The 13,193-nt window shown below is 36.6% G+C and overlaps 1 protein-coding gene across 2 annotated transcripts in view; it reads right to left on the bottom strand.

The window, feature by feature from the left end:
• UBXN7 (UBX domain protein 7) overlaps positions 1 to 13,193 on the bottom strand; it is a 58,020-nt gene that overhangs the window by 19,782 nt on the left and 25,045 nt on the right. For both annotated transcript variants that reach the window (XM_018046200.1, XM_018046206.1), the window contains exons 4-5: positions 4,951 to 5,016; positions 3,336 to 3,448 (exon numbers count right to left, since the gene is read on the bottom strand). In XM_018046200.1, coding sequence (XP_017901689.1) covers positions 3,336 to 3,448; positions 4,951 to 5,016 — 179 coding nt within the window. The remainder of the gene's footprint in view (positions 1 to 3,335; positions 3,449 to 4,950; positions 5,017 to 13,193) is intronic.

The raw sequence follows: 13,193 nt of genomic DNA on the forward strand, positions 1-13,193 counted from the left end.
ATATATATGCATAAAGTTGAAAACGAAATATACTAAAATATGCACTATACTTTCTTATGGAAATGGAAACTATTATTTTTCCTTGTTGCTTTTTTTTGGCTGTGCCTCATGGCATATGGAATCTTAGTTCCCCAAGCAGGGATCAAACCCACACCTACACTGGCAGTGCAGTCTTAACCACTGGACCACCAGGGAAGTCCCTCCTTGTTGGTTTTTAATTTTTCTCTAATTTTTGCTTAATTTGAATAAAAATATAAGCTATGTATAAAGTTTATCTAGAAAAACTTTATCTTATGTATTTTGTTACTGAGTCAGTTCTCAGCATTTTAATTAAAATATTTTAATTTGCATTTATAGCAAGTACTTTGGAAATTAAAGTACTTTTAGAAGAACCAACTGGATGTCCAACTGAATGGCAATTTTACAAATAAACATGCATTTGTTATGAAAACAAGAAATACTTTATGGAAATTGTTCTGCTTCTTTCTGTACAATATACTCTAGATTATACCACTAGATAATTTATGGAGGGCAATTGTGTGCCAGATACCCTTCTATTCACCATGGACACAGAACAGTAAATAAAACAAAATCCCTGTATTCATGGTAAAGGGGAAAGAAGAAACTTACATGCTAAGAGGGAAAGAGGAAAACATAAGAAATATTTCCTTCCCCAGGTCAGATAACTCACCCTAAGTGCCTTGTTCACTCAACTCCAGCTACATGAATTTCCTTGGCTATACCAAAAATATGCCTGAACTCTTTCCAACACTAGTATCTTTACACTTAACTGTTTTTCTACTCTTCCCTAAGATCCTTCTATGGTTTACATTCTCTCACTTTGTCCCCAAACAAGAGTCCTCTCTCTCCTTCCCTTACTCTATTTTATACTTTCTCCCAGCAACTACTGTAACCTGAAATTTTTGTGTGTCAAACATACATAAAACATATATATATACTAAATATGTTATATAGATATTGTTTTTGGTTTTTGTTTAGTCTGTTTCTCCCTACAGATTATAAACTTTTTGATGTCAAAGGACTTTGTATAATTTGTTCACCACTACCTTCCTATGGCAGAAGCTGCTTACAGATAACAAATACCCATTTTTCCCTTCACCTTAGTAACAGAATTTCCAACTTTCAGCTAGGCATCTTAATTTCCTAGTATCCTTTGCAACTAGGTGTAGCCACATTGCTAAGTTCTGATCGATGGAATGTGAGAAGTGATGTGTGTGACTTCTAAGTTGTTCCTTTAAATGGAAAAGGTGTACCCTTCTCAGTCACTTCCCTCCTTCATGCTAACTGAAAAGCAAAGATGGTGGTTAGCCACCTTGCATCATGCAGACAAGGGCAAGCAAGGCCTAAGGAACAGCAGAAGAGGACAGGAAAAGCTGCATCCCTAGTAACTTCATAGAGTAGAACCATCCTAAAAGCATGGACCTCTATCTTGTTTAAGCTATTGTTTCATTCCTGGTCTCTCTCATATGGAGTTAAATCTTTATTCCAATAAATATAATAGCCATCCCCTAGAACAAGGCCTTACAATAGGAGGCCTTGTTAAATATTGAATGAACTTCACAGGCATGAGGCAGAACCCTTGAACATGGTCTACCTCTAGTTACACTAAGAAACAACAAAGTCTAGTTTCTAAACTTGTAAAACTGTAGCTCAGATCTACATCTAATCCAAACCTATGGGTCCTGCCTGAGCAACCAGAGAAAGTGAAAGTCACTTGGTCGTGTTCGAATCTTTGCAACCTCATCATTCCTTTAATTTTTAACATTCATCTCTCTTAAGTTTCAGCAACTTAATTTTGCATATTGCTTCTCTAATTTTTATAAAACTAATGGATATATCATTAATCATAATGAAATGCCTACTTTTTCTGGGAATATTTATATCATTTAAAGAGTTGTAAATGATAAAGTTGAGTATTATCAGTGAAAAAATACAGTTGAAAACATAGGTCACAAAATACAAAGAATAAAAGGTGATACAACAAATTGAAAAAACTCCAGATGACAATATTGAAAGATTCACGTCTTCCCTTAATGAACAAGCAGCAGACTAACTGCTTTTTATGAGGCCAAAGTGTCCAAATTAAGTCAAGTTCAGAGTTACTTCACTAAGCCCCTGAGCAACACAGAAGCTAATGAAAATAGAAAGCACATCAAAACAAACTCAGATCCTTTTTCTTTCTTACATATTATCTTATTCTCCGTCAATGGTTATTAGAAAGGATAGGCAGTTGCCATGTTAAAGATCATGAGCGAAAGATGAAGAAAACTGGAGACATCTAACCTGACATTTTTGAGCTGATAACCTGACATCAGACTCCCTGAACTTTATTTACACAACAAAAAGAAACACATCTGGTCAAACCTCCATAATTTGGATTTTGTTACATGCAGCCAAACACCTTCAGGTTTTATAATTCAGAAAATTAAAGAATGCAGAAAGCAGTAGCTTATAATAAATTTCTTAACCTAAATATTTCACTTAGGCTAGTGTAAGTGTTACGTTAAAGGGCAAAATGTTTTTAAAAACACAATCATAATTCACTTCCAAATATGTAGCTACTAATGTCATTTTTGTAGTTAAGTGTTTGCCCTACTTTACCCTAACAGACTTACCTGAAATTTAAGTGATACACAGCTATAGAAATGCTCTTCTGATTCAACAGAGCATTAACATGCCAGTCAACACACAAAAACAAGCTGTTTGAACACCAACAGAAGAATATTTAAAATCCCAACTAAACTCATTCATTTAACAAATATCATGTTCCTATTAAACGCTAGAGATTGGATCAAAAGGATTACCATAATAAAAAGAAACATGGTTCCCCTGCCCTTATTGAGCTTATAATTTAGCAGACAATCAAATAAACCTGCTCCAGAAGGTTTTCCTTTGGTTTCAGCTAAATTAAAACCAAAACTGAAGGAGAACATATTTTGCAACTAGAGATACTCTTTTCAAACACACCTGGATCCTTATAAAAATATGAGCAAAAGGTAACTATAAACAATTCACAAATGGCCAAAACACACAGAGACTATTCCCAATAGTAGTCAAAGACACATAAACTTTAAAAAATTTTAAAAATAAATTTTAAAAAATGGCAGATTCTAAAATGATGCCACACAATAAAGTGATTTTATTAGGTAATATCATATACTGGTGGTAGAAACATAAATCAGTATAACTTTCTAGATATCTCATTAAGACACTAATTTCTTTATATGTTGAAAACTTTTTTTTGCTCTTAGAAAAATGCCACTAAAAATTGCAAAAGGATTCACAGGTTGGGTTTAGAATCTCCAACAACTTACTGTTTCAAAACTGCCTTTATGCATCAAATCAATGGGTGGCCGGAACAGATCTGCAAGGGTAGTTAGTTTCTTATCTATTGCTCCTCCATTTCTTAATTCCTGTTCTTGCCGAACTGCAACACAGGAGGATAAGGAAGTTTCAATTAGCCATAAAAGTCATGAAATCTCCCAATTAATAAAATGTATCAATTGTAAGAACTAATGAACAATGTGCTTGATCTCAAATGCAAAGATCTAAGGCTGACTCTGAAAAATAATACAAAGTGAGTTGGGGGGAAAGTCTTAAGACTTGGTGCTCTCTATCCAAAGGTAGGGATAAAGGCAAAAATTATCTAAGGGTCACTATTCAAAATATTTCCTTCACATACTCAAACTGAACTTAAGCATACAAGAAAACTTTCATCTCCATTTATCTAATTCTGAAAGTCACCTTAATTTATCTAGCTACATTCCAGCTGTTTCTAGCAACATTCCCAATCTTGAAAGATTCTGCCAGTGAGAGACAATGACTACCGCTGTCATCTGCTCCTGGGAGCGCACAGGATTCCCTGGATGTCTTATGTCAGGCTGGATTCCAGTTATAAGACCTATATGAGCTTCAGTGAACTCATTATAAATAATTACAAAATCAAATATGGTCCATAAGTTCCTCACATATTCTCTAAACATATCTGTCCTTTTCTTTAGGGTTTCATTACTAAATCAGTACTAAATCCACTAAAAGTAGATGGTCAAGATTCTCGTTCTGATTTATTCCACAGAAAGACATAAACCTATTTCAAACAGCTGTAGCCAAAATGTTAATAGTGGCTGCATGGGGTATTATGGCTTTTTCTTCTATTTTTCAATCCCTATAATAATCATTTTCATTGTAGTCGTTCCTTTAACTGACATATATCAGGTTCCTGAGGAAAATCAGTTTTTATTTTATTATAGTCAGCATTTAAGTGCTCATTCAGAAATGGGTTAAGTTTGTAAATTATTAGATTTCTAATATTATATCCACCTCTCTTATTCTTCTATAATCAAGTAGGTTAGAATTTAGAATAATTCAGCTCAAGGGAGTGGAGAAGGACATGGTAACCCACTCCAGTACTCCTGCCTGGAAAATCCCATGGACGGAGGGGCCTGGTAGGCTACAGTCCATGGGGTTGTGAAGAGTCAGACATGACTGAGCGACTTCACTCTCACTTTTCACTTGCACACACTGAAGAGAAAATGGCAACCCACTCCAGTATTCTTGCCTGGAGAATCCCAGGGACAGAAGAGCCTGGTGGGCTGCCATCTGTGGAGTTGCACAGAGTTGGACACAACTGAAGCAACTTAGCAGCAGCAGCAGCAGCAAGAGGGAGTTAATAACAATCACAGACTGAATTCATAATTTACTTTTTTAAATAAGATGAATCCTCAAAGTTATTAGGCCTAATATTAATCATTTTTTTCAAGAAAACAATTATATAAAACAAACCAGGATCTTGACCTGAAGGGGAGTGTATGGGTGCTTTTCCATCTTGGTTTTATCTGCGGGAGACAGGGAGGGAGAGAAAGACAAGAATGGAGGCAGAGAGAAGGAGGAAGAGAAAAGGAGATGATAAACTGATCCATAGATACCTACTAGTTTCAGTTTGAAAATCCCGGAAACCATCAAATATTGAACGTGCAGGCCGTCGTCTTTTAGGAGCTTTAGGAGAAAAAAAACAGAATTGACACAAAAGCTTAAACATTAATTTTTTAACAATTCTAAAATATCTTTATCTATAAGAATTTCTTATTTTAAGACACTCTGATAATAGTGTCCTCTTCCAAAAAATAAAATATTTTTAAAACCTTCAAGTCATTCATATATACTTAACGTAACCATCTTCAGACCAACATTTTGTTATATAAAAAAGAAAATTAAGGTCCAGTCAAGACTTGGCCTAACTTATGTAAAAAGACAGGAAGAAAGATTGTGAGCATGATTCCACATGGAGATGAATCTTACCCATGCTCCAAATACCAAATTCAGGTTATTTTAAAGGATCTGCTTACCCTTTAGTACAATACTTGAGTAAATTTTAAACCATAATATTTAAGAACTACTTCTTAGTAAGTGGCACACATGTAGAATTATAAACACCAAAAAACAATTTTAATTTTAGAGTGTAAATTTTTCCTATAATTACAGAGAAATAAATAGAACCAATATCTTCTGATACTACTGAATAGGGTCTACTACCCAATTCTTAAGTATTGTACAGATAAAGTTTCAAAAGCAATCATCAAAATGTTATCTTCCTGTATGTTCTTAAACCTAAAAAATTTACCAGGTCTTAAATGGGAAAAGAATCTGAAAAAGGATAGATACATGTATATTATGTGTAACTGAATCACTTTATTGTACACCTAAAACTAACACACAACTGTAAATCAACTATAATATAAAACTTTTTTTTAATTACCAGGTCTTTATATACATTAAATAAGGACATTTAATGATTCTTTCAATATGGGTGACAGTTATTAAGTTGGCTTATGGCAAGCCCAGCAAGCATGTAACTAGAACAATACTCTGTAAGAAATGATGATTAGATAGTAAGATCAGATAGAAACTATTAAAGTCCCCCAATCCCATGTTCAAAGCATCCTTCACAACAGCCTGCATTTTCCATTATATAGGGTAATTTTTTAAGAACTACTGAGTAAAAAGCAAAACAGAAAAATAACAAAAACATGCAGAACCACATGCTAAAAAATTACTTATTTGTTTAAAGCATTATCTGTCAGTATATCATTTGGAAGATTCCCCTGGAGAAGGGCAAGGCAACCCACTCCAGTACTTTTTTTTTTTTAATTTAAATTTATTTTAACTGGAGGCTAATTACAATGTTGTATTGGTTTTGCCATACATCAACATGAATCCACCACGGGTGTACACGTGTTCCCCATCCTGAACCCCCCTCCCTCCTCCCTCCCCATACCATCCCTCTGGGTCATCCCAGTGCACCAGCCCCGAGCATCCTGTATCCCGCATCAAACCTGCACTGGTGATTCGTTTCATATATGATATATGTTTCAATGCCATTCTCCCAAATCATCCCACCCTCTCCCTCTCCCACAGGGCCCAAAAGACTGTTCTATATATCTGTGTCTCTTTTGCTGTCTCACATACAGGGTTACCATTACCATCTTTCTAAATTCCATATATATGTGTTAGTATACTGTATTGGTGTTTTTCTTTCTGGATTACTTCACTCTATATAATCGGCTCCATTTTCATCCACCTCATTAGAACTGATTCAAATGTATTCTTTTTAATGGCTGAGTAATACTCCATTGTGTATATGTACCACAGCTTTCTTATCCATTCATCTGCCGATTGACATCTAGGCTGCTTCCATGTCCTGGCTATTATAAACAGTGCTGTGATGAACACTGGGGTACATGTGTTTCTTTTAATTCTGGTTTCCTTGGTATGTATGCCCAGGAGTGGGATTGCTGGGTCATAAGGCGGTTCTATTTCCAGTTTTCTAAGGGATCTCCACACTGTTCTCCATAGTGTCTGTACTGGTTTGCATTCCCACCAACAGTGTAAGAGGGTTCCCTTTTCTCCACACCTTCTTGTAGACTTTTGGATCACAGCCATTCTGACTGGTGTGAAATGGTACCTCACTGTGGTTTTGATTTGCATTTCTCTGATAATAAGTGATGTTGAACATCTTTTCATGTGTTTGTTGGCCATCTGTATGTCTTCTTTGGAGAAATGTCTATTTAGTTCTTTGGCCCATTTTTTGATTGGGTCGTTTATTTTTCTGGAATTGAGCTGCAGGAGTTGCTTGTATATTTTTGAGATTAGTTGTTTGTCAGTTGCTTCATTTGCTATTATTTTCTCCTATTCCGAAGGCTGTCTTTTCGCCTTGCTTATAGTTTCCTTTGTTGTGCAGAAGCTTTTTAATTTTAATTAGGTCCCATTTGTTTATTTTTGCTTTTATTTCCAATATTCTGGGAGGTGGGTCATAGAGGATCCTGCTGTGATTTATGTTGGAGAGTGTTCTGCCTATGTTCTCCTCTAACAGTTTTAGTTTCTGGTCTTTCGTTTAGATCTTTAATCCATTTTGCCACACGAGTATTCTTACCTGGAGAATCCCATGGACAGAGGAGCCTGGTGGGCTACAGTCCATGGGGTCCCAAAGAGTTGGACACAACTGAAGCGATTTAGCACATATCATTTATGCACATATGCATATCAGTATTTACACTAAAGAATCACAATATTATCTCTAGGAAAAGGAATTTGGTAAAAATGAGAGGCTACTATATTTTAACTTTGCTTTGAATTTCAAATTTAACCTGAATTTTACATATAAATTGTTTTATTTTATTGAATAAATTATACAAATTTATTTTAAATTTTATTAAACTTATAAAATTTAAATATTGCATTATTTCTCTCTCCCTCTCTTTATATAGAAGAAGCAAGAAATATTCTTTTCAATCTTGGAACTATTTTTATTTGAGAGTTCCTATCTTAAATATGTTTCTAGCAGTAATAATTTCTCAATGATTTCTTAAAACTCATTATCAAGTACTATTTACCCATAACAATTAAGAAAGTTTTAACCAATTGCTAACCATAATAAGAATTATCTTTGGGTAAGACATAGAACAGCTGCTTAAGAAAGCACATTATTATTAGAGAGGTAGTACATAATATATAAAAGGTAGTTTTTTTCTATTTTGAAATTACCAATGGCAGGCCAATCAACATTCTACGTTCTTTACACATATACATATTCACTCCCCCAACTCTGCCTCCAATTTAGCCCTTCTCAGTCTCCTAGAGATTCATCTAGGTCCTTACTGCTAGCTTTCCAACTGCCCTCGTATTTCTTGGACTCATGACCTATTCCCATTTGTTTCCCCCTTATTTATCCTAAGTCTAAGCAAGAACCTCTCCTCAGGCCACTACACCTCTAGCTTCAGGACCATTATTAATTATTACTCCTGCCTGCCTCTTCATACATGGTTTCCAGACTCTTCCAAACCATATGCTAAAAGTAAACATCAGTCCTCTTTATTCTTACTCTACTACCCACAAAGTAAGAGTACTGGTCACTGAGGTCAAAGAAACTAAGCTGCAAAGAGCTAAAAGAGATTCATTCGGGGCTTCACAGTCAGAATAGGGGAGAAACAGAGAAAAAAAGCTTTATGAGAAGAGTAGCACTGTTGCACATTTTCACAAATCTCTGTTAATAACTGGTATGAGAAGACACCTGCATTTTTAGATCTGCTCCTGCATTCAATCTGCTGCTACTCTTTTAATTCAAGTATATGAAGAAAAATATTTAACTTCACACAGGCATGTAAATTGTAAAAGAGAAGAGTATTTTAACAGTTTTAAGATAATTGTGAACATTTTCCTTGGCTACTACACCAAACTCAATCAGAGGTAATTTCTTAAAGGTTGGTAAGTAAGTAAGTAAGTAAAGTCACTCAGTCCTGTCCGACTCTTTGTGACCCTGTGGACTGCAGCCCACCAGGCTCCTCAGTCCATGGGATTCTCCAGGCAAGAATACTGGAGTGGGTTGCCATTTCCAAAGGTTGGTAGCAACATGGAATCTGAAATATTAGCAATGAACTTTTCATACTCTGCTCCATTTAAATCTAGGCTCTGTGACAGCACCTAATTATCCCTATCTCATGACCTATGCGTGAACATCTTGAGCATGGGCAGGATCAAGCAGAATGAGGCAGAGGTGACAGGATGTCACTTCCAATAATTAGGTTACAAAAATGGTGGCTTCCATCCTGAGCTGTCCTCTCTGGCTCTCTCATTTGCTCTGTGGAAAGGAACTGATGATGTCTCCAGTAAACCGTCAGCCACATAAGTGAATTTAGACTCTTCCTCTAGGCATGCTTTGGGATGCCTGTAGCCCTGCATGACACCTTGATTATACGCTTGAGAGACCATAAAAGAGGGACCCGACTAAGCCACACCTGGATTCCTCACACACAGAAATGGTGATATAACAAACGTTTGTTGTTTCAGGATGTTAAATTTTGAAACAATTTGTTAAACAGCAGCAGATATCTAACATATATTGCATATACAAATACATATTGATCAGAAGAGGTATGTCACCCATGTACAATTTTGTAACAGTGTGCTTTGGTGGCTTGAAAATATTTGTTCACTGAGTTATGCAAAACATTCCAAATTTGACCTTTTCATCATAAAGTATTAAAAAAAATAACTATCTGTTAATGCCACCACTAATCTCATCAGAAGATTATTATTAGATGTGAAAATAAGGGAAGTGAAAAGCAAAGGAGAAAACGAAAGATATACCCATTTGAATGCAGAGTTCCAAAGAATAGCAAGGAGAGATAAGCCTTCCTCAATGATCAATGAAAAGAAACAGAGGAAAACAATAGAATAGGAAAAGACTAGAGATCTCTTCAAGAAAATTAGAGATACCAAGGGAACATTTCATGCAAAGATGGGCTCAATAAAGGCCAGAAATGGTATGGACCTAACAGAAGCAGAAGATATTAAGAAGAGGTGGCAAGAATACCCAGAAGAACTATACAAAAAAGATCTTCATGTCCCAAATAATCACAATGGTGTGATCACTCACCTAGAGCCAGGCATTCTGGAATGTAAAGTCAAGTGGGCCTTAGGAAGCATCACTACAAACAAAGCTAGTGGAGGTGATGGAATTCCAGTTGAGCAGAAAGGCAATGCCAAAGAATGCTCAAACTACCACACAATTGCACTCACCTCACACGTTAGTAAAGTAATGCTTAAAATTCTCCAAGCTAAGCTTCAGCAATACATGAACCGTGAACTTCCAAATGTTCAAGCTGGTTTTAGAAAAGGCAGAGGAACCAGAGATCAAATTGCCAACATCTGCTGGATCATCGAAAAAGCAAGAGAGTTCCAGGAAAACATCTATTTCTGCTTTATTGACTATGCCAAAGCCTTTGACTGTGTGGATCACAAAAACTGTGGGAAATTCTGAAAGAGATGGGAATACCAGACCACCTGACCTGCCTCTTGAGAAACCTATATGCAGGTCAGGAAGCAACAGTCAGAACAGGACATGGAACAACAGACTGGTTCCAAATAAGAAAAAGAGTACGTCAAGACTGTATATCGTCACGCTACTTATTTAACTTATATGCAGAGTACATCATGAGAAATGCTGGGCTGGAGGAAGCACAAGCTGGAATCAAGATTGCTGGGAGAAATATCAATAACCTCAGACATGCAGATGCCACCACCCTTATGGCAGAAAGTGAAGAAGAACTAAAGAGCCTCTTGATGAAAGTGAAAGAGGAGAGTGAAAAAGTTGGCTTAAAGCTCAACATTCAGAAAATGAAGATCATGGCAGATGGTCCCATCACTTCATGGGAAATAGTTGTGGAAACAGTGGCTGACTTTATTTTTGGGGGGCTCCAAAATCACTGCAGATGGTGACTGCAGCCATGAAATTAAAAGACACTTACTCCTTGGAAGGAAAGTTATGACCAACCTAGACAGCACAGTAAAAAGCAGAGACATTACTCTGCCGACTAAGGTCCATCTAGTCAAGGCTATGGTTTTTCCAGCAGTCATGTATGGATGTTAGAGTTGGACTATAAAGAAAGCTGAGTGCTGAAGAATTGATGCTTTTGAACTGTGGTGTTGGAGAAGACTCTTGAGAGTCCCTTCAACTGCAAGGAGATCCAACTAGTCAATCTTAAAGGAGATCAGTCCTGGGTATTCATTGGAAGGACTGATGTTGAAGCTGAAACTCCAATAGTTTCGCCACCTGATGTGAAGAGCTGACTCATTGGAAAAGACCCTGCTGCTGGTAAAGATTGAGGACAGGAGGAGAAGGGGACGACAAAGGAAAAGATGGTTGGATGGCCTCACCAACTCAATGGACATGGGTTTGGGTGGACTCCGGGAGTTGGTGATGGACAGGGAGGCCTGGTGTGCTGCGGTTCATGAGGTCGCAAAGAGTCAGACACAACTGAGCCACTGAACTGAACTGAATCTCATTAGAAAGCCTTTAAATACTAGGAAGCTAACAAGATCACAATTATGGACATAAACTTTCTAAAATTCTAAGTTCTGCATGAAAGCTGTTTTTTCCTTAAATGACTGGCAACAATTAATGTCAGTTGTTTGCCTTGAAGCAGTTAACAGGCTTTGTTCACATTCAAGAAAATGTCTGCCAAATGCCTAACTCTAAATAACTACAGTTTGTCAGTAATCTTTCAAGAAAAATAGTGTTCCATAAAAAAAAGCAGCTAGTTTAGGTTTCAACTCAAACACAAGTACAAGTGTTTTTCCTTAAAGTAACCAGAGCACTTCAGTATACGAAGTGCTTTATGTACACATCCTATTTCATCAAAAAGAATAGTTTAAAAATGTGGGTCAAGATCAAATGAAATTAATTTTTATTGCTTTGCCAAGAACATTAATAAGTAAAATTGGCTTTTTTTAAAAACTGCAAGTGTGTATCAGTGAAGAATTCAACAAGTAGCAGCAGTTTGGTTTTACTGTTCTGATTTAATTAAGATGGCAGTAGTTTGACCAATCATTGCTTCTCATTTATCAGCCCAAATGTCAACACTGTGAAAAAGGCAAATAACCAGTTAGTATTATTATGAAAATGGTTCTGTTCTTACAGACCCAGTGAAAGGGTATCAGGTACTCTCAGACCACACTTTGAGAAACATACTTTAAATCGATACTACTCCTAACAAGAAAACAGTTCTCCAAAAACCTTTTCAAAGTTATAATAAGGTCTACTAATGAAAGTTAAGACTGACTTCCTAACTGTATAAGGTCATTCTTACCCCCAACTCTCATCAAACCAGAGGTAAAAGAAAGTGATGTTTCAAATAGAAACTCTTTTGCTTCAAACAGTAAAACAGCATAGAACCCATTTACTGTAGTCTCCCCACACAAAGATCCTGCCTTATTCCTTGCAATAAAGGAAAGAGAAAGCTTCCAAGGGCATTATTCCTGAGCTCCATTACATTTATATGTAAAAAAAAAAAAAGCAGAAAGCACATATTATTCTTCACTGCTGCTAAATCACTTCAGTCGTGTCCGACTCTGTGCGACCCCATAGACGGCAGCCCACCGGGCTCTCCTGTCCCTAGGATTCTCCAGGCAAGAACAGTGGAGTGGGTTGCCATTTTCTTCTCCAATATGTGAAAGTGAAGTCGTGTCCGACTCCTAACGATCCCGTGGACTGCAGCCTACCAGGCTCCTCCATCCATGAGACTTTCCCGGCATTCAGACCTTATAGTGCTCTTTCTCTCATCTTTATTTCTGATGCTGGAGAGTACATTCTTTATTTCTTTCTACAGTAAACTCCAAAGCTGCCAGGTTAAAGATCAATCTTAAAACTCTCAACTATCTGGATTTTTCAAATCAAAAGACATGGTTTATATAATTTTCTTCATCTTTTTCTTACAACTTATTTCTTCTTTTAGCCTGCCTACTGACTTCTTATAGACCTATTTTTTGGCATCACTATTCTCAATATACACAATACAAATCATAACTTCTTCTTCTGGGTTTGGGTTTCTTTTTAAGTTTTTTTGGCCACACTACATGGCAGGCAAAATTTTAGTTTCTCAACCAGTGATGGTACCTTTGCCTCTAACAGTGGGACATGCAGAATCTTAACCACTAGACTGGCAGGGAAGTTCCTTATCTTATGTAGTTTTAATATACCTCTTAATGACTAAAATATCTGGCTCACAAAAGGTAAGTCTTGTTAAAATAAAATTATAGGCAACGCTGAGCATCTTTTCACGTGTTTGCTGGCCATCTGTATGTCTTCTTTGGAGAAATGTCTGTTTAGGTTTTTCGCC

The sequence above is a fragment of the Capra hircus genome, chromosome 1 (assembly GCF_001704415.2).
Source record: "Capra hircus breed San Clemente chromosome 1, ASM170441v1, whole genome shotgun sequence".
NCBI classification, from domain to species: domain Eukaryota; kingdom Metazoa; phylum Chordata; class Mammalia; order Artiodactyla; family Bovidae; genus Capra; species Capra hircus.